General features: G+C 37.5%; 1 protein-coding gene across 1 annotated transcript in view; it reads right to left on the bottom strand.

Moving 5' to 3' along the window:
* Nucleotides 1-22648, bottom strand: part of SLC26A4 (solute carrier family 26 (anion exchanger), member 4) — an 89811-nt gene that overhangs the window by 48422 nt on the left and 18741 nt on the right. The window contains exons 3-7 of the mRNA XM_006882690.1: nt 22355-22465; nt 20579-20754; nt 19857-20021; nt 5661-5813; nt 5464-5546 (exon numbers count right to left, since the gene is read on the bottom strand). Coding sequence (XP_006882752.1) covers nt 5464-5546; nt 5661-5813; nt 19857-20021; nt 20579-20754; nt 22355-22465 — 688 coding nt within the window. The remainder of the gene's footprint in view (nt 1-5463; nt 5547-5660; nt 5814-19856; nt 20022-20578; nt 20755-22354; nt 22466-22648) is intronic.

The following is a 22648-nucleotide window of genomic DNA, read 5'->3' as shown; positions in this document are numbered from 1 at the left end:
ATGACATCCCTCTCTAAGGACTCATACCTCCTTGCAACATGTCCAAAGTGTGTCAGACAAAGCTTCAGAATCCTTGCCTCTAAGGAGCAGCTTGTTCTCACTCTCCCCACGATGAACTTGTTTGTTCTCCTAGCAGTCCAAGGTATATAATACTCTTCTCCAGCACCATACCTCAAAGGCCTCAATTCTCCTTCTATTCTCCCTAGTCATTGTCCAGCTTTCTGATGCATAGCAAGTAATTGCAAAGACTATGTCCTGGATCAACAAGCATATAGAATATCCAATTCTGCAACCAACCAACCAACCAACCAACCAACCAACCAGTTCGACCTCATAGACGTATACAGAACATTCCATTTATCAGAAGCAAGACATATAATCTTTTGCAATAGATTACAAAATTGGTTAATCTCCAGAGCAGATATTCTAGGTCACAAAATAAAACTCAAGAAAATTCAAACCATAAAAAAGAATACAAATAATTTTCTTTTATGATAAGTGTATAAAGGTAGAAATCAATACTAGAAAGAACAAGTGTGCTGTCAAAGGTTTATTGTTCATAATTACTTTCCTAGTAATTGACTTGATTTTGTCACATGGATGGGTGGGACCATACAAAAAGAGTGTGTTAGATTAGCCACAAGAAGATTGGCTAGTCTTGCCATTAAATTGAGCAGATTCAGCAGCAGAAATTCATGATCTCAGTATCAACAAGGATGAGGATGCAATGTGCCACCCTCAGAGCCAAAGATTCCTGCTCTAGCCAGACCAAGGTCTGCACAAGCAACAGCAGCCTCAGCAGAAAACTAGATACCAATATGAGACAGAGTTGACTTGGGACTTCTGTCCCGCAGAACCAGAGCCACAGCCAGAAGCCTGCACCAAGCTTGCTGGAGGACTGAGGCAAGATGCTGTATTTGGCAGGACTAAGAGAAATGTTACTACACTGGCCTAAGCCATAGAGCACAAAGTCAGAAGGCCTGTGACCACATTTGAGAAGCTGTCAGGACTGAGGGATTGTATCCTGCTGCCAATCTGAAGTATAGCCTTTGAATTTCACTAGTAAACTCCATAAGTATGTGTGTAGCTCTACAAAGCTTGTGTAGTCATTACTACAGATTTTGGACCCAGCAGAACAGTAAGATAGGTGTTGGAATGAGTACTAAGTGCAGGAGCATAGGAGACCATGTCTTACCTTATTGGATTTAACTGTATATTGTGGATGTTATTGATGGGGACAGTTTCCCTTTGTGCAGTTAAGAGAGGTCAGACTCAGCCAGACTGTTTTTTACAGTAAAGAAAATAAAATACACGGAGACACAGGAAAGACTTTTGATAGTCAGTCATTCCTGATAAAACCTCAATAAAATATGAATAAAAGGGAAATTACTCATTATAAAATAAAACCAAAAGCCAGTAATATTCTCAATTGTGAGAGGCTGAAAGCATTCCTCTTGAGAACAGGAACTAGAAGTATGCCCTTTATCAACTATACTTATTCAAAACTGGACAGGAAGTTCTAGTTAGAGCAAAAAGGAAAAGGGGGTGGGGAGGATATAACCTGGAAAGAAAGAAGTAAAACTATGTTAACAGGTGATATGATAGTGTACACAGAGAATCTTGAAGAGTCCACAAGAAACCTACTGGCACGAACAGATTCAACAAAGTACCAGCAATTAAGATCAATTTTAAAAAAATCAGCTGGATTCATCTACACCAATAAAGAAAACTTTGAAAAGAAAATCAGAAAAACAGTATCATTTACAATGTTACTTTTGTTATTGTGTCCCATCAAGTTGGAACCAACTCATAGCTGACCCTCCAGAGGGTTTTCAGAGGCCGTAAATCACACAGAAAGAGACTGCCATTCTTCTCCCATGGAACAGCTGGTGGATTCGAACCATGTTCGTTTGGGTTGGCAGCATAATTCCTTATGATTAAACCACGAGACCTCCCTTACCATTTACAATAGCACTCCTAAAAAGAAAATACTTGGGAATAAATCTAACCAGTGATGTAAAAAGCTCTTTTTTAAAAAAATAAGGAAGAGAAAGGGAGGCAGAGGGAGGGAAATGTGCAACAATGAATGAATAAAAACCCAACTTTTCTGTAAATTTTCTTTAAAGTCATAATTTTAAAAAGTTTTTAAAATTACAGAACACTTCTGCAAGAAACCTATAGAAACAGAAAAACAAACTATGCTCCCGGATAGGAAGACTTGATGTTGTTATATGCTGTCAAGTTGCTTGTGATTCATAGTGACCTTATGTACAACAGCTCTGAAACCTACCCTATCTTGAGACAATCTCACTGTCTCTGATACATCAACACCAATTACCCCAGTAACTGTCAATCCATTTCATGTGAAGACTTATTGTGAAAATGTCAATATTACTCAAAGCAACCTACAAATGTGATGCAATCCTGGACCAAATTCCAACAGCAGAAAAACTAACCACTAACTCAATTTGGGAAGGGAAGAGAGCCCAAGCAAGTAAAAGCATTTTAGAAGAACAAATCAGGAAGCCTCAAATTACTGGCTATCAGGCACAGTGGTCAAAAAACATCCTGGTACTAGTACAATGACAATATACCAAGATCAGTGGAACTGGTGTACTGATAAGATACATAGATCAATGGGACAGAATTGAGAATCAATACCTAAAATTTTTTTAAAAAAGACATAAATCCATCCATCTATGGACAAAAAGCAAAGTCCATTAAATGGGGAGAAGATGGTCTCTTTATGGTACTGGCAAAACTGGATGTCTATATGTAGAAAAATAAAACAAGACTCATACCTCACCCAATACATAATAACAAATTCAAAATGGATCAAAGACCTGAATATGAAGTCTAAAACTAGAGAGATCATGGACCAAAAAGTAAGTACAATGCTATGGGCTCTAATACACAGCGTACATAAAATACCAAAAATTACTTAAAAGTGCACAAACAGCAAATGAACTATCTAAATGAGGCTTCCTAAAACTTAAGCACATATATTCATCAAGGAGCTCTGGCGCTAAGCAGCTGCACTGTAATCCCGAAGGCAAGTGGTTTGAAGCCACCAGCTGCTGGGAGAAGGATTGGCAGTCTCCTCCTGTGAGATTTACTATCTCTGAAAACCCACCAGAGGGTCAGCTATGGGTTGGTTCTGACTCTATGGTACACAACAACAACACATACTTGTCAAAACAAAGGAAACAAACAAACAAAAATTGTTATTAGAATATAGTCAGGCTTATTTGTTTTCACATTTACTGAGAAAACTTCCATACTAAAATTACAGAGTTAAGTATCTGCAACAGAGGCATTGGCAACCTACAAAATTGAAAATATTTACATAAACAAAATAAAATTAAAAAACTCTAGTGGTTAAGGGGTAAATCATATGGTTGCAGAATTTGATGGGTAGAGGGAGGGGATGGGCAAAGGAAATGGGAAAGACCCGGTGTGAAAAACAATGTATACAAATTTTGTAAGAAACCAGTATAAAATAAAAATTTTATTAAAAAGCCCCAACCCTAGTGGTAATAAGCATGGTAACAAGGTTGGTATGAGTGCAAAGGGGACGAGGCACCTATGTGCTCAGCACTGAGGCATGAGAGAGCTAGAGTGATCATTAAAATGTAGAAGAGGAAGCCATCTACCTTCTCATAAGGAGGAAAAGTGAAAGTAAAGGTAAAAGAGAAGATTGGGTTGTGATGAATGAGGAACTGGACACAGATTAGTTACATAAGAAGAAAGGCTTGTTAGGACTGGTCCTCATAAAATCTGTCATTTAAGAAAAAGTCTTAGTGAGGGAATTAGATCTCTTAGTTTGGGTAAAGAGGTTTGGGAAGGATACCCCATTGAGGACATCGAGAAATTGTGTGCTTTGGCCAGAGAAATGGTAGTGGGGGGGGGGGAAACCGACCTGAAGTCACAGATATAATGCTGCTCAAATGTAACTGAGAACCAGGTCGTCGGAACAAGTGGTCCTGACCCTCAAGAGAACAGAACTACAGTGTTGCCTGTGCTTCCTTAGGAAGTAGAGAGACAGTACTTTTTCCTCTGCTCCACTTCTTCTGTCGTGTTTGCCACAACCACTGTAATGTTCCACTTTCGTTGCTCTTTTCCTCATCTCTCCATGATAGACTCTTTTGCAGGTTTGCTAATGTCACTGGAATTGTTTCTCTGCTACCGAGTGAGAACAAGTAACAAAGGCTTCTCTTATGATTTGCTTATAGTCACACAGCTTTTGTATTTCATTCTACCCACCAATCTTTTCTGATAGTTACTACCAGCTAGGTACTGTGTGAGGGTGACAGAGCTAAGAAGCAGGACAAATGAAGAAGTGTACAGTCCTTGGGGTCAGGCAGGTTATGTTCGCTACCCCGCCACCACTCAGGTGGTCTGTCAGAAGGTTGAATTTATTAGACCCAAGGGCAAAAGGCTAAGGATCCATTCCCAAATAGAGAAAAAAGGACAGAAAAAGATCTGTGTAGAGCTGGGAAAGGTGATATAGAAGGGCAAAAACAAGTTCATCCACAATGAACAGAATGTGGATTTTGAAGCAGAGTATATGCAACAAGCCACGTATAAGTGATAAGTGATAAATATCACAAAACCTGACAGAAGGAATTTATAAAATATATTTTCCAAAATTATAATGATGGAACATTAATCGTTAGGATGAAAATTCCACATTCAGGTAGCCACACTATACCTTTTAGGATTAAATTCCTCTAGTATTAGAATTCACTGAAATCTTGGCCTTTTCCATAGAGCTTCCCAAACTTTCCTTCTCTTGAGGATTACCTGAGGCACTTTTGGGAAATTTTTTTCCCCCTTGTATTATTTTTTGTGTGTGTACCATCAAATTGGATCTGACTGGTACAGGAGGTGATTGCCCCTCCTTCTCCAGCAGAGCATCAGGTGGATTTGAACTGACTTTTGGGAAATCTTAATTCCTAGGCACCTTTTCTGGAAAATCTGAGTGAATAGGTTTGGGGTGGGAATCAGGGATGTATGTTTTTCACAAGGGGTCTCAAGTTCTTCTTACAATGTGTTAAATTTGAAAAACAGTATGTTATTTGTCATTGTTGTTGTATTTGCGTCGGAACTGACCCATAGCTGACTTTCCACTAGGTTATCAAAGGCTATAAATGGCACAGAAGATTTCCCATCTTTTCCCATAGCTGGTGGATTCAAACTACCATGTGGGAAGCACAGTTCCATACTAAATCACCACAGCTCAAAAGAGAGTATATAGGAGTTGCTTTTGAAACGGCTTACACTCTATCTACACGCACACTATATGGTTAATAGTTTCATACAAATGGTTATTTTTTTTCCAAGATCACACATAAATAAGACTATTGAAGGGCACAAGTGAAATGAAGCTTGTAATGAAAGGTTTCATTTAAATAGAATGTACTGTTAAAACATATTGGTATTGCCTAAGAATGCCGTACTCACCCCCTTGGGATGGATTTAACAATGCCAGCATTGTAATTTTTTTCCAGGTTGGCTCCATATGAAATGGCAGTAGCAATTATTGTCTGAAATAAAACAAAAGAGGTGGAAAAAACCCCTTCCCTTGGTTTTAACAATTTCTTTCTTGCCAATCGTTGTCCATTTAACATTAAATTATATTAATTATATGTCTTACTTACCACAATTACTTCTATAGGAATTGGGATGGGAATTTTGTGTTTAAATCGATCATTTAATTCCTTAACTGCCATACAGATAACAATGGTAAGTAATCCAGCGATGAAATCAGCAATATTGGTGCTGCCAACGTTTTGAAAGATCTCAAGCAGTGTCTGCAAAAGGAAAATAATTTTATATACTTCCTGTTGAGAACTGACAAAAATAAGGGCAAAATTAGTTCTCATATGAATCTTTCCAGCTGATGAAAATCATGATATCATCAACAAAGAGCTTGAATTTCATAAAAAAAATCATAAAAACTTGCTGGGTAGTACATAAAACATTAAATACACAAAGTCTCTGTAAAACTATTTTGATTAATTGCCAACTCAAGAACGGTTTTTTAATCTAAGTTACTAATGATGGTTTAACAAGAAATAAAATTATGGGTCATTTATATTTTCTAATTGTTTCTATAATCAAGATAAAGAACAGCTTTTATGTCATGACACACTGGTTTCTAACTTGCAGAAAAGTAATATTTGATATTCTAAAGTGGTATTAGAGGGGCTGTTCATTCATTCAGCACCTCCAATGTATGAAGACACTAAGTACTTGAACATGGAGTACCTCATTTAATCTTTCCAACAATCCTCGATCTGTCCTTGTTGTCAAGTTGGAACCAACTCAAAGTTGACTTTCCAGCACATTTTCACAGGCTCTAATTCACAGGGGAAGACACTGCCCATCTTTCACCCTCATGGCAGCTGGTGTATTCAAATCACCTACCTTTGATTTAGTTGTCTTGTAACTCCTTACCCAGGGAGGCCTCTAGGCCTTCCTAGAGGGGCTATTAGGGTTCACCATGTTGATATGGTGACATGGACCCTAAAAGCTGACACACCAAAAATTCCCAACTATTTTTGTCATAAATATCCAGCACTTTAGATAAAGTTATTTCCTAAACCTGAATGATATCAGTAAAAATAAAAATTCTTAAGGTAATGCACATGTTGACTCTTTATAGCAATGACAGGCTATTGAATTGTGGTACATAACCACAAACAGCATACTTTTGGAAATTAATTTGGAATTTAGCTAAAACTTGAACTAAGATGCCTTAAGAAAAGTAAATCTCAATGATTGAATGAAAATCTAACTTTTCTGTAAGTTAAGACCACAATGAAAAGAAAAAATCTTATTTAAAGAAAAAAAAAGTAAATCTTTCCAAGGAAGCAGACAAGTCAGCTCAAGGAAAAACTAGTTTTGTTTTGTAAACAAAGGGTTTCTGAGAATCAAGGATATTCTTCAAGGAAATTAGCATGGGAGAATCCCAGGAAAGAAAACTAACATGTTATACTAACTTTGGTTCTGTAGAAGTCATTAAATTACAAAAGATTTTCATCAGGTATTTGAGACAAATAAACTCCAAGTGAAGATTATTTGCCTTTCAATGAATCTTTGTATGGATATATTTTAAAATGAAGATCAAAATAACAAAACATCCTATCATTTATAATTAATAACTTGTTTATTTTTCCAGATATGTTTAAATAATTATGATGTCAGCCTGGTGACAATTATTATGTGTAACAAACATTAAGTAATCTAGAAGTCATTTTCCCAGCAACTGAATACATTCAAGAGAGTAAAGGAAGGGGAAGGGCAATGATTGTGCAATCAAACATCTCACCAGTTGGACTTGTACGTTCAAGCATTTGACTTGTACTAAGAGCATGTTTTCTCAAAAAGTTGCAAATAGAGATACCATTTGACCCAGCAATTCCACTACTGGGAATATACCCTGAAGAGACCATAGCTGACATCCAAGCAGATATATGCACACCCATGTTTATTGCAGCTTTGTTCACAATAGCAAGGAGCTGGAAACAACCTAAGTGCCCATCAACAAACGAATGGCTAGAGAAGCTGTGGTATATTCGCACAATGGAATACTATGCTGCATTAAAAAACAAGGAACTCATGCAATATTATTCAAAATGGTTGACTCTGGAGAACATTATGCTGAGTGAAATATCCCAGTCACAAAAGGACAAATATTACATGATGCCACTGTTGTAGAATGGGACTGTCCTTGGGGTTGGGGAGAGACTGAGTAAGATGGGTTCAATAATGTATGCTGCTCTGAAACAGAGGAGGGAGAAAACTGTTTAAAAGAGATATATAACTAGGTATTTCTGTTATCACAGGAGACTAGAGCGAGGGCTACATGGTGGAGGGGACCTGGGGGAGGGTTTGTAAAACAATGAAAGAATCTTTTCTTTTACTTTTCCATATTTTTTGGACTCATGTACTTATAACTTGTTAGTCAAATTTGTGTCTTCTAGGTTGCAATACCCCCATGATACATCTTCAAGGATATGAACATGTACGGCCAAGCACAATCAATAAGAGTGCATCTAAATTCCAAAATCAATCTCCATAATAGTCTATGTGTTTCCTACTGCCAAAGGGGCCCTTTAGAGTAGTGAGAGAAGATCTTCACCCTGAAACCCACAGCATCCCTTTTCAGCAGGAAGTAGCTAAGAGAATACACCATCCCCCTTTCCTTATGACTCAGGGTGAAGTCTCTCTCAGGGAGGAGTGATAGGGAATGGCAAAGGACACACTGACAAAGAAGATTAATCAGAACTGGCTTTGACAAGCACTGTGGCATTTGGACAAGAACAAACTGGGAGGAGGGTAGAGAGAATAGTGCAACAATGAATGAATGGAAACCCAAAATCTCTGTAAATGTTTATGAAAATTAATAAAATATAGAAAAAAGAGAGCATGTTTTCTTTTGCCTTAAATTCAATACTAACAAGTTCATTTGATCTTTTCCAGAATTCAATGAAAAATGCAAGAGAAGATATATTGATAGCAACAAGATGAAACCACTGACAACATGATGGAAAAAAAGAAAATAGACACCAAAAGCAAACCCAATACTTCAAGTTCAAGGACAGGGAACACAGAAGCAAATGGTCCCACATCATCATAGTCTTGACAATATCATTACTTTGTTTGGTCTCAAAATAATCAATTTTCTGATGATGACCTTCGCAAATTAATGATCCAGGTATGGTATTTTAGCTTAATTGCCTACATTTGAACGCTTCACTTTTCCATTGAAAATGGAAAATTCACATGTATGAGGCAAACATTTGAAATGATACCATTTGCAAAAACATTTTCACCTTACAAAGGTATCTACTTCAAGAGTGTCACTTAATCCATGAAAATCACTTAGACCTGTAAATAAAAAAATGCCTCTGGTATATTAAAAAAATGTGATTTGAGTTGCAAAAGAAATTATCCTACTGTATATTACACAACTGCCTCAAATAAGGTATATTCATATATTATTAACTTAAATATTGAGGAATCATTCATAACCTCTTACAAAAGTTCTACATTAGAAAGTTGAATTTACAACTCATCTATATAAACTAAGAGTCCATACACACACACTCACACACATTCACAATCACGATCACTGATCATGGAAGGCACAATCAAGAAATCAAACGACATACTGGTATGGACAGAGGTGCTACAAAAGGACTTCTTTAAAGTGATAAGGAGTGAGGAAGGTTGACAAGACTTCATCTCACATACTTTGGCTATGTTATCAGGAGGAGCATGGAAGTCACACTTGGTAAAGCAAAAAGCCAATGAAAAAGAGGGAAGTTTCAACAAAATGGATTGATGCAATGGCTGCAACCATGGGGAAAAGGACAACAGAGACTGGGAAGATGGTCCTAAACCAGGCAGTGTTTCATTATGTTGTATACAGAGCTGTGACGAGCTACAGCTGACTTGATAAGACCTAAAAATATAAACTAAAGTTGATTAAACTCAAAGATATATACATGAGCTGCTAAGAGAGCATCGAAATGCAATTCTAATTCCATTGACTATTAAGATATTTGCTAAAGTTTTTCAATCCAGTCATTTGTTGATGGACGTTTAGGCTATTGTTGTGTTCTTGCTATTGTGAATAATGCTGCTGTGAACATCAGGGTACACATTTCCATTTGTATCTCAGTTCTGTTTTCCTTGGAGTACATTCCTGGAATCTCTTTTTTTATCAGTCTTGGCTTTTTTTTTTTAAAGGAAATGCCAAACAGCCTTCCAGGGTGGTTGTAGTATTTTCCAATTCCACTAGCAGTATATGAGATTCCAATCTCTCTGCATCCTCTCCAACCAAAATGTGCCTCAGCAAATGACTGGGTTTAAAAACTTGTGGTACATTCACACAATGGAATACTACGCGGCACCTTAGGAACAATGATTTTGAAAAAATACTATGTAACCTGGGAGAGGCTAGAATGTATTATGCTGAGTGAACTAATTCAGAAGAATAAATATTGTGTAAGTCCACTATTATAAACACAGAAACATAACCAGTGGGATGTGTATGGATATGCAGTTATTAGCTATGTTCATGAAGAGTAATGAGTACTTGGGACTGATGTAAGGAAATCCTGTCTAAAAAGGAACATTTCTGTACCAGAGCTATGTCACACCATTCTTTGGCTCTCTGCTGGAAAAGTAGAATCAAGCCTCAAATAATGCATTTTTATTTGTATTGTCTAGTTTTATGGCTGTAGATCAATACTGTATCTTACCTCTGTAAATGTAAAATAACATTTTCTTTAACATGTTATTCTGAAATGTTTTCTTCCCAGATGATGATTGAAGTTGGGATAGTTTGTTTGTTTGGGGTTTTTGGTGATTATATTTTTGCTTTTTTTTTTTTTACATTTTTAAAAATTTTTTTCTTTTTTTATTAATTTCAATGAACATCTACAGAGATTTTGGACTTCCATTCATGTTTGTTTGTTTTTTAAAAAGGTTCCAGGTACCATAACCATAACAAAACTTTGCTATTTTCTGAAATTTTGTTTTGTTTTTTTGTTTTTAAAGTGGAGTGTGCTGGATGTCTTTACTATTTTTGTTCTGATGACTGCAGAACTTGCAAAAGCCGTTGCTGCTACTGAGCCATAACAGTCTGTAGGATATATATACGCATACAAAATTTGAATTTTTGGAAACTTTTCAGTGGTTCTGTCAACTTTGGAAAAAGCATTCCCCTTGTACCATGTTGAGTTGTCATTGTACAAAAATTAATAGCCATATTGGTATACAAATGTTAAATTTAATTTTTTTCTATTTGTATAAGAGTAACACACTGTATTAAATACTTAAGATTTTTATCTACATGGGTTTGATTATAGAAACTAATAAAGTATTTTCTTTAAAAAAGAACCCCACTTTTTCATAACTAAAAAGTATTTACTAAAATATGTTCAAAATATGGCTACACGAGTCTATATTTTAGACTAGTATTCTTATAAACATAGTTAGATTACAAACAAAATCAGTGTTATGATAAAATAGAGGATGATCACACTGGATTTCAGAATGTCTGCATTATACAGGACTGATCATTTAAATCATTGCTATTAGGTGCCGAGTCGAGTATGACTCAGCAACCCTATGAACAACAGATCTGAATCCTGTCCGATGTTGTACCATCCTCACAATTTCTGACACACTGAAGCTCATTGCTGCAGCCATTGTGTCAATTCACCTGATTGAAGGTCTTCTTCTCTTTTGCCATCCCTTCACCTTTCTTTCTAGGTGTCCCTCTCCAAGGAATAGCCTCTCCTGGCAGGAGGCCCAAAGTATGTGAGATGAAGCTTTATAACCTTTACCTCCAAGGAACACTCTCTGGCTGCACCTTCTTCAAGACATATCTGTTCTTTTGGAAATCCATCGGATATTCAGTAGTCTTCTCCAACACCACAACTCAAAGGCATCAATTATCTTCGATCACCCTTCCTCAGTGCCCAGCTCTCCAATACATAGTAAGTGACTGAAAAGACCATGACCTAAATCAGGCACACTTTAATCCTCTAACTGACATCATTGCTCCTCAATAATTTGGAGAGGTCTCTGACTGCAGACTTTCTGAGTACAATATGTCTCCTGACTGCTGATACCAACTTAAATTATTAGATATGATTTAATATATAATTTCTGAAAATGATGGTCTAGCAGTTTTTTTACTATTTTTGTAAATACAAGATATCAGATAATAGCTGATAAGTGAAGAGTAAGAGTACTCTTAATTAATATTTACCTATGAATGTAGTTGTTGTCTAGTTTGAGCACAACTCGTAGTGATTCTGTGAACAACAGATCTGAACCCTGTTCTATCCTGTTTCATCCTTACCGTCTTTGACACACTTGAGCCTATTGCTACAGTCACTGTGTCAGCTGAACTCTTTAAAGATCTTCCTATTTCACTGATGCTCCACATTTCCAAGTATGATATCCTTTCCCAGGAATAGCTCACCCCAATAAGAATAGCAAAATTTAACAGAACAGCAAGCAACAAATGCTGGCGAGGTTGTGGAGAAACTGGAACCCTTATTCACTGTTGGTGGGAGTGTAAAATGGTGAAACCACTGTGGAAGGCAGTGTTTCACTTTCTCAAAAAGTTGCAAACAGAGATAGCATTTGACCCAACAATTCCACTACTGGGAATATACTGCAAAGAGACCATTACTGACATCCAAGCAGATATATGCACACCCATGTTTATCGCAGCTTTGTTCACAACAGCAACCATCAACAAATGAATGGATAGAGAAGCTGTGGTATATTCACACAATGGAATACTATGCTGCATTGAAAAACAAGGAACTCATGAAATATTATACAAAATGGGTGACTCTGGAGGATAGTATGCTGAGTGAAGTATCTCAGTCACAAAAGGACAAATACTGTTGGTGCCACTGTTATAAAATGGGACTGACATCGGGGTTGGGGGGAGACTGAGAAGGATGTGTTCAATAATGTATACTGCATTGAAACAGATGTGGGAGAAAACTGTTTAAAAGGGATATGTGATTAGCTGTAATAGTCATGACAGGAGTCCAAAACGAAGGCTGCATAATGGAGTGGACCTGGAGGGAGGGATTGTAAAACAATGAAAGAATTTTTCTTTTACTTTTCAAAGAGAAGAGTTTACTGGGGTGGTGGGAGGGATGGGCAGGGAGAAAAGTGCAACAATGAATGAATGGAAATCCAAAGTCTCTGTAAATTTTCATCACAATTAGTTTTAAAAAAAAAGAAAGAATGGGTTTCAGCAGGGAGATCTGGTGGCCTAGTGGCAAGAAGTTTCACTGCAACCCTGAAGGCGCAAGGTTCAAATCCACCAGATGCTCTGCTGCAGAAGGAGGATTTCAATCTCCTTTTGTGCCAGTTGATCTGATATGCTAGTACATGACAAGTGGGGGTAGGGGTGGGGGAAGAATAGGTTTTACACATTGAACACCAATGATTGTAGACTAGATGAGTTGTGGGAGGACATCACAGATATCATTCATGAAGAGAACCAAAGGTCTTTACAAAGACAGAAGAGAAAGAAAAAAAGAAAAAACCCAAACTGGATGTCAGGAGAGGTCCTGAAAACTGCACTAGAGGATAGAGAAATGGAAACAAAGGGAAAAGATGTGGAAGTCAAAAGCTGAACAGAAGATTTTAGAAGGTAGCTCCAGAAAATAAAGTATTATAATAGAATGTAGAGAGACCTAGGATCAGAGAATAAAAAGAAAATAACTCGCTCAGCATATCTCAAGCTGAAAGAAATGAAAAACAAATTTAAGCCTTGAGTTCTAATACTTAGAGATGTCATGGGGAAAATATTTTAAAATCCAGGAAGCATTAAAAGATGGAGGGAGTATGCAATGAGGGTTGCAGAGTGGATTATATTTGGGGGTAGGGGGTGGGGTTTGGGGAGGTGCGGGGGGGGGTGTGTACCAATGAGGGAGTTTTTCTTTTGCTTTTCAAGGAGAGGAGCAAATGGGGGGGAGGGGGGAGGGGTTTGTGCGGGGAGAAGGGTGCAACAATGAATGAATGGAATCCCAAAATCTCTGTAGATGTTCATTGAAATGAAAAATAAACAACTTAAATTAAAAAAAAAAAAGATGGAGGGAATGCATAGAATCACTGTACTAATCACTGTTGCAAAAAGAACTGGCTGACACTGAAATATTTCATATGTACTCTATGATCAAGAGCCAATGTTAATGAAGGAAGAAGTTCAAGCTGCACTGAAGACACTGGCAAAAAGTAAGTCTCCAGGGATTGATGGGACACCAATTGACATATTTCAAATGACAGATGATCCCTGGACATGCTCATTAGTCTTTGCCAGGAAATTTGGAGAAGCTTCCCAGCCTACTGACTGGATAAGATTCACATTTGTTCCCATTCCCCAAATAAAATGTGGAAATTATCAAATAATATCATTAATGTCACAGGCTAGCAAAGAACTGCTGAAGATCATTTGAAAAATGGTAGAGAACTGCCAGAAGTTCAAATTGGATTTAGAAGAAGCCTCGTCACCAGGGATATCACTGCTGATGTCAAATGAATCCTAGCTTAAAGCAAAGAATACCAAAAGAATGTCTATTTGTGCTTTATTGACTATGCAAAGACATTTGACTGTGTGGATCATAACAAATTATGGCCAAATTGAGAAGAATGAGAATCCTACACTTACCTGTACTTCTACAATGCCTAGTCCAAGAAGCGGTTGTGCAAACAGAACCAGGGAACAGTACATGGTTTAAAATTAAGAAAGGCATGTCTGGGTTATAGCTTTTAACCATACTGACTCAATCTGTATGCTGAGCAAATTACTTGAGAAACTGGACTCTATGAAGAAGAATGTAGCATCAGGATTGGAGGAAGACTTATCAATAACCTTCATTATGCAGATACAATCTTCCTTGCTGAAAGTGAGGGAGATTTGAAGCACTTGCTACAGAAGATCGAACACTTCAGGCTTCAATATGGATTGTGTGTCAACACCAAGAAAACAAAAATTCTCACCACTGGACCAATAGAAAACATCATGGTAGATGGAGAAAAAAATTGAAACTGTCAATGACTTTGTCTTACTTGGATCCACAATCAATTCAGTTGGTACCAACGGTCAGGAGATCCCAAGATATTTTGTATCGGAAAAGTCTGCAGTCAGGGATTTCTCCATATTATTGAGGAGCAATGATGTTAGTTTGAGACCTCTGGTACATCCGATCCAGGCCACTGTCTTTTCTTTCTTTTTTTTTTTAAATTTTATTATTTTTGTGTGTGTGTGCATGTGCCATCAAATCAGGTCTGAGTGGTACAGGAGGAAATTGTCCCTCCTTCTCCAGCAGAGCATCTGGTGGATTCGAACTGTGTACCTTTGGGATTGCAGTACAGCTTCTTGCCACTAGGCCACCAGAGCTCCCCCCAGCCATTGTCTTTTCAACCACTTGTTATCCTGCTGAGAGTTGGACAACAAAAAAGGGTGACAGAAAAGAATTGATATCTTTGTGCTATGGTGTTGGAGAAGAGTGCTAAACATCCCATGGACTGCCAAAAGAACCAACAGATATGTCTTAAGAGAAGGTGCAGCCAGAGTGCTCCTTGGAGTAAAGATTATGAAGCTTCATCACACATATTCTCAGCATGTTGCTAAGAGAGGTTATTCCTCAGAGAGGGACATCATGCTTGGGACAGTTGAAGGAAAACAAAAGAGAGGCAGCTGGACTGACACAGTGACTACAGCAATGGGCCCAAGTGCATCAGAGATTATGAGGATGGCACAGGATGACAAAGTCCACATCTGTTGTTCATAGGGTTGCTATGAGTCCCACTTGACTTGATGTCACCTAACAACAAACTCTAAGTGGTCTTTTCAATCACATGCCATGCATCTTAAAGCTGGACAATGAATACGAATGACAGAAGAAAGACTGATGCCTCTGAGTGGTGGTGGCAGAGTGCTGAGTGTTCCATGACTGCCAGGAAGTGGAGGGTAAGACAAAGTTCAGTGCTGTTGTTCGTGAGCTCGCTATGAGGCATGCTTGACTCAATGGCACCTAAAAACAACAATGTTTCTGTGACAAAATATCCCTATGAGACCGACTGGTCAGCAATTATTCTAAAGCAAACAGGAGAAAAAAAAGAAAGCAGAGAATCTAGATTCATGGAAACAGAAAACAAGAACAGAATTAATGGGAATTTTAACACATTGTGAGAAAGATAACCAATATTACTAATGTGTGTAAAAAAAAAAGTTATGTGAGAATCTAGTTTTCTGTTTAAACTCTTAATGAAAATACTATAAAATACTATTTTTTAAAAAAACCTTGGACACACAGAACAATGAATAGAATGTAACAGAACTATGCAGTTCAGTTAAGCTAAATAACAGTGGCTCAAAAAAGAAATAATATTTCACTCCTATTAAAAAAAAAGTATCTCTGTGAGACCAATTGGTTAACAATTATCGTAAGCAAAAATGAGAAGGTAATGAAGCAGAGAAACTGGATTACTGGAAACAGACTAGAGAGCATGTCCAGGGCTGCATATGTTTGTTGAAACATGTCAAAACATCCCATCAATTCCTGGGTCCTTAGTTTTTCCAATACTTTCATTGAAACTTGGACTTTTCCCTTCAGTACTATTAGTTCTTGATTATATGTGTGTGTATATATATATATATACACATATACTACTTCCTGAAATGGTTCAAGGTCAATCAATTCTTTTTGGGACAGTGCTTCTTCCATCTTCTTTTGATGCTTGCTACATCATTTACTATTTTGCTCACAGAATTTCAGTATTACAATTCAAGACCTTTATTTGTTCTTAAGTTCCTTTCAGCTTGAGAAATGCCCACCGTGCTCTTTCGTTTGGGTTTTTTAACTCCAGGTCTGCATACTTTGTTATAATACTTAGCTTTGTTTTCTTGATTTGTTCTTTGAAATGTTCTGTTCAGAACTCTTTCTTTTATTTTATTATTTTATGTGTATGTGTGTACCGTCAAATCAGATCTGACTGGTACAGGAGGAGATTGTTCCTCCTTCTCCAGCAGAGAATCTGGTGGATTTGAACTGTGCACCTCTGGGATTGCAGTACATTTTCTTGCCACTAGGCCACTAGAGCTCACCGTCTGCTCAGAACTCTTACTGCAGTATTTATTTCCTTTATTTTGGGCTCTCTACATAGAACAGCAGGGCTCTCTGGTGGCTTAGTGGAAAGGAACTGCACGGCCACCTCAAAAGCCAGTGGTTCTAATTTACTAGCTGTTTCATGAGAGAAAAAGAGGCAATCTCCTCCCATGCAATGTACTGCTTCTGAAAGCCGGCAAGGTCAGCTATGAATCGGCTGTGACTCCATGATATATAACAAGAACATTGAGGAGCGAGTTTCAGAGTCTCTTCTAACATCCATTCTGTTCTTTTCTTTAGTTCCTGTCTCCGTAACTATCTAGCTTGCATTATGGATGGTATCCTTGATGCCATTCCATAACTCAAGTGGCCTTTGGGCATTAGTGTTCAATGCATCAAATTATTCTTCAGATGGTTTTTAAATTCACTTGGGGTAAGCTCAAGGATGTAGTTTGACTCTCATGAACTTGTTTTCATTTTCTTTCATTTCAATTTGATAAATGTGAGTAACTGATGGTCTGTTTCACAGTCATCCCCTGCCCTTGTTTTGTTCACTAATAATTGAGATTCTCCACCATCTCTTTTCAAAGATATGGTCAGTTTTGTCCCAATGTATTCCATCAGCTGAAGTCCATGTGTATACACACCATTTATGGTTGCTTTTAAAAAAACCCACCAAACATTTGCAATGAATTGACCTTATAGAGTTCTACCATGTGATGTCTAGCCTCATTTTTTTCAGCAAAGCCATATATTCCAATTACCAGTCCTTCTTTGTCTCCAGTTTTTGCATTCTAGCTGTTAATTATGGCAAGTGGTTCTAATTCACCAGCTGCTCTGTGAGAGAATAACGGGCGATCTCCTCCTTTGTGATTTACCACCTCTGAAGACCCCCTGGAGGATTAGCTATGAGACAGCTTTGACACGAAGGCAAACAACAAGAAGTCATCAATTACTAAAACACCTTGATTACATGTTCAATTAATATCAGACTGCAAATCAATACAATGTCTCTGTTAGTTTTAGTGGTTGATGTGTATGTTTGAATAACAGTTTTATGGGCAAGTCTTCTTTATTTTTGCTTTTAAAAATTAGTATAATAGGGCTCTGGTGGCCCAGTTGGCAAGAAGCTGCACTGCAATCCCAGAGGTGCCTGGTTTGAATCCACCAGATGTTCTGCTGGAGAAGGAGGGATAATCTTCTCCTGTACCGGTCAGATGTGATTTGATGGTACACACACACAAAAATAATAAAATTTTAAGAAAGAGTATAAATAATAGTGTAATACTCTTAAAGTAATAGAGATAGGTGATGAAATCAAGACTCCAACCTAAGTTTCATGATGTTCAAAGTCCATAATCTTAATCAATGTATTACACTGCTTCCTTCAGCAATTTTCACAGCTAAGCGTAGTTGTTGTTGTTGTTGTTATTAGTTGTTGTCAAGTATGGCTCAGAGCAACCCTATGAACAAATGAACCCTGGTCTATCCTGTACCTTTCTCATACTTCCTGACACATAAGAGCCCATCAAGGCAGTCACTGTGTCATTCTACCAGGTTGGGGGTCTTCCTCTCCTTCACCAACACTCCACTCTATGCAGCATCATGTCATTCTCCAAGGAATAGTCCCTCCTAACAACATGCCCAGAGTATGTGAGGTGAAGCCTCATCATTCTTGCCTCCAAAGAGCATGCTCACTGCACCCTTTCCAAGACATATCTCTTTGTTCCTTTGGCCGTCCTGGGAATGTTCAGTGCTCCTCTCCAAAACGGCAGCACAAAGCTATCAATTCTTTTTCTCTTACTTACTCTCTGTCCAGTTCTCAGATGCAGAGCAAGTGATTGGAAATACTACAGCCTGAATCAGACACACCTAAGTCCCCAGGCTGACGTCACTACTCTTCAATAATTTGGAGACATCTTCCAAAATGGCTTGCCTCTGGAAACTCTATGTACGAACAGTGCTCAGGCTGTTCGTTCATAGGGTCGCTATGAGTCATCTATGACTCGACGGCATTAAACAACAACAACAGTACCAACAATGTTAATTGTGGATCCAATCAAGATGAAACTATAGATAGTTTCAATCTCTGCCTCATTCATCATGATGTTGCCTAATAGCATTGTACTTGACCTGAAATGGGTACTTGAGAATGGATAGAACAAAGGAAGTATGACATTGAATAAATTTCTGACAGTGTCACTGATTCTTAGACATTTATCTTTTGTTTCAGAAGGTGGTACCTAGATTATTAAGGAAGATAACAACATTCTTAACATTGATAAATTATTTTTGTGTAGTATCAATCTCCTAAGCTGAGATAACATCATGTTACCATAATCACCACTTTTCAAACATCAATGACATATTTTATATAGGTTTTATATTTAAATCCAAGGATATTTTCAAGTATAATTAGTATGATTATTCATCTTTTGCATTTCTTTTGCATTTTGATTCATCTGTAAGTTTAATGTTCCTTTTCATCTATAATTACTGAGACATTTACATTATGCATTTTATAAACTCTCACAGTTAGAAAGGGCTTTAAAGATACATCCCTAACCATTTAACTTACAAATAAAGAGAAAAAGAGGTCTTGAGATGTCAGGCAGTAATGGCAAAATGACTGCTTTGAATACTTGTTACATGCCAAGCCTTGGGTGCAATATTTCTCATCTATTCTCCTATTTAACAGTCCAGTGAGGTAGGTATTATTATCAGCCCCAGTTGACAGAGAAGAAAACTGATTTATAATGATTTGCTCATATGGCTGTTAAATACTCGAGTCAGTGTTTGAGTCTAAGTCCATCCGGTTAGAAACCCAAGCTCTGGGCCAGTAAGCTGTTTGATGTGTCTAATGAAGCAGACTCAAATTTGTTAAACCCAGACCAACCTTGACTTGATCATATCCCTGTTTTCATGAATGCCTTTTAAGTTCAGTGATGATTCAGAAGCCATTGATAAGAATGATTTACAAAACCTGCCATTTTTCACAGTTACCACTTAAGAATATCATCCCTATCTTGGGAACTCCCCCCCACCCCCACTCCCCACAAACCTGTTATCAGTAGTTCTTAAAAGTATTTGTGAAAGATTGCACACTCCTCAGACTCAGGTTGAAAAGAGCATGAACACATTTCTCTGTGGGTTGATTAATGATTTCTCCCTGTAAGAAGAAGTTGCACTTACGTAGATAATGGAAAGAACTCCGTTATAGTTTTTGGTCGGAACATTGAGGACGATCTTGAGCTGTGAGACCAGTACTTGGAAGGCTGCTGCAGTTGTAAATCCACCAATCAGAGGATCTGCCAAGTACCTCACAATGAACCCAATCTGCAAACCTCCAAGAACCAACTGGGCCAAGAAGGAAAGAGAAATTCAATGTTTGCTTGGGAGAAGAACCAGCTCTCTAAAATCTTAACAAACAGATGACAACCCTTGTAGCCTGCCTACGCCACAGTACTTGCAAGAAAGCAAGTCTGGATTCCTCAACACCATACCCCTTCCCACGTTCCACCACTCTAAGATTGAAAAACCATCCATAACATCTAAAAGCATTTCTAGACGTGTCCAAAGAAAAGCAAGAATCTTGCACCATTTTTTTTCAGGCCCCATGACTCTGTTCATAAGAACAGAGAACATTTTTTTTATTCTTGCACTTTATCTTCCGCTTCCCCCTTTGAATGGTACAGTCTTCTAAATTTTTTTTTAACATTTTAGTGCTCCTTCATGATTTGATGTTCTGTTTATTATTTCAGCATCTGATCTAAAACTATCTAACTTAGAAAGTAATTTTGGATTCCATGAAATTGCTTTGTTTGGGTGTTTCTTTGAATCTGTAAGTTCACATGTTTTTTAGTAAGTTGTCTCAAATGATGAAATCCATCTCTCTGTATTTGTAAACTCATTACCTGTATAATTCCAACCAAAAGAGTGAGGGTGCTTGCAATCAATACTCTCGCTTTATCTCTAGCTTCAAAATCGATCACAGTTGAATTTGGCGTAGTCTCATTACTGATAAAGTGTTCATCAGGGGCCATGTTCAGAACAACAGATCCCACCATTAAGCTGACCACTGGAAAAGGTCCTGGAGGGGGAAAAACAGTATCTAGTCATTATTCACATATTAATCACAGGTGTTTAACAACTAAGAGTAGTGATCTGTAAAATCTGCTTCAAGTGCTGCTCTTGGTTTTACCACGGGTTGGGTTAAAATCAGTCTTCTAGTAAATTCTCCATTTACTACTGATATTTTTATTATGATAATGATGATCCTATCCGTACGTAACTATGGAAAGTTTTATGGTTGGGAGGACTCAGAGCACGATCCAGGAACCTAGAATGTCTAAACCTAGAGCAATATCACAGGCAAAAGAACTTCAATGTTCTTCATAAAGATAAACATCTGATACTGACTGACTCCCTAGAGTAGAAAATTCTTTCAGTCGACAACCTAATGGTTTCCTGCTACAGACAAAGCAATATGCAAGACACTGAGGAAGATACAAGGAAGGACAGAGAAAGGAGTTGGTGAGGGAGTATCATAGTCATATTTGAGTTTTGGGGTTGTTTTTTTTTTCTTTTTTTTTAATTTTTATTTCGTATTTGAGTTTTACAAAGATGGTCGAGGTAGGTGTGTCTAGCCAACAGATGGATGTAGGAGCAGAATTATCTTTAGTGTAAATGTCAAAGTTACAGAATAGAATAAAACGTTCATTTAGTGAACATTCAAACGATTTAGAATTAAAATTTTAGGAACAGCAGGAAATAAACCTATTTTGAGCCATACCAAGAGTGAAAGCCAAGTTTAGGTTCTAAATTGTTTTGGCAAGACTTCTCTGGTCTTCTAGCATTAGTGACATAAAATAAGAACTTTTTAAAAAGATACATGAATATGCATTTGACAAACACAATTTAGCCAATGGTAAAATAATCCAGCAAAACAGAGGTTCAGAGATCTCTTGAATGTTTTTCCCCTTATCATCCTATATTTGAAAAAGGAACACTCCTAAACATAAAGTAAAATTTTGTTAACTTTTTTCATGGAAACATTCTAAATTTGAAGATACAATCTTCACATTCTTTCATTTAACGTTAATTATCAAGCTAACTCAAATACGTCATTGTTGTTACTGTTGTTATATGCCATCAAGTCAAAACCGATCATAGCTGATCCTCTGAGTTTCCAGAGACAGTAAATCACACAGGAAGAGACTGCCCAATTTTCTACTGCAGAACAGCTAGAAAATTCAGACCATGAATTCTCGGGTTGGCAGTGCAACTCTTTACCACAAAACTAAAAATGTTCCCTACAGATACAGCATTGTGGTTGTTATTGTTTGTTGTAGAGTCAGAAATGACATATAGCTGACCCTCCAGAAAGTTTTCAGTAGGAATAAATTGCCCAGGAGACCACCTATCCTTCTCCGATAAAGTAGCTAACGGATTCAAACTGTGTGCCTTTGTGATTGCAACACAGCTTCTTATCATTAGACCACCAGAGCTCCCTATAAACAAAGCATAGTATTTTGGAAAATTATGAAAAACCACTACATCATTACATTTGAAAAACCAGATGAAGCACTAAATCTCTGGAAATCACTGCCAAAATTTTGAACACATGATACACATAATATAGAACACTTTAAACATAAACAAACGTAATTATACTATATCGTTATAATTACCAACTGAGATGTGTCTTGATGTTCCAAAGATAAAATATGTCAGGATAGGAAAAAATGCAGAATAGAGACCATATCCAACAGGAACTGCAGCTAGTAGAGCATATGCCATGCCTGAAAGAACAACCAGCACAATTGTGTTTATAAAAGTGATAGTATATAAAACAACTATGAGATATCATCTCACCCCAGTCAAAATAGCAAAATTTAACAGAACAGCAAGCAATAAATGCTGGCGAGGTTGTGGAGAAACTGGAACCCTTATTCACTGTTGGTGGGAGTGTAAAATGGTGCAAC

Source organism: Elephantulus edwardii, unplaced genomic scaffold (assembly GCF_000299155.1).
Source record: "Elephantulus edwardii isolate Elephantulus edwardi_28Jun2011 unplaced genomic scaffold, EleEdw1.0 scaffold00022, whole genome shotgun sequence".
Classification (NCBI taxonomy): domain Eukaryota; kingdom Metazoa; phylum Chordata; class Mammalia; order Macroscelidea; family Macroscelididae; genus Elephantulus; species Elephantulus edwardii.
Note: the sequence above shows the minus strand (reverse complement) of the source record. Positions and strands in the feature narration are given on the sequence as shown.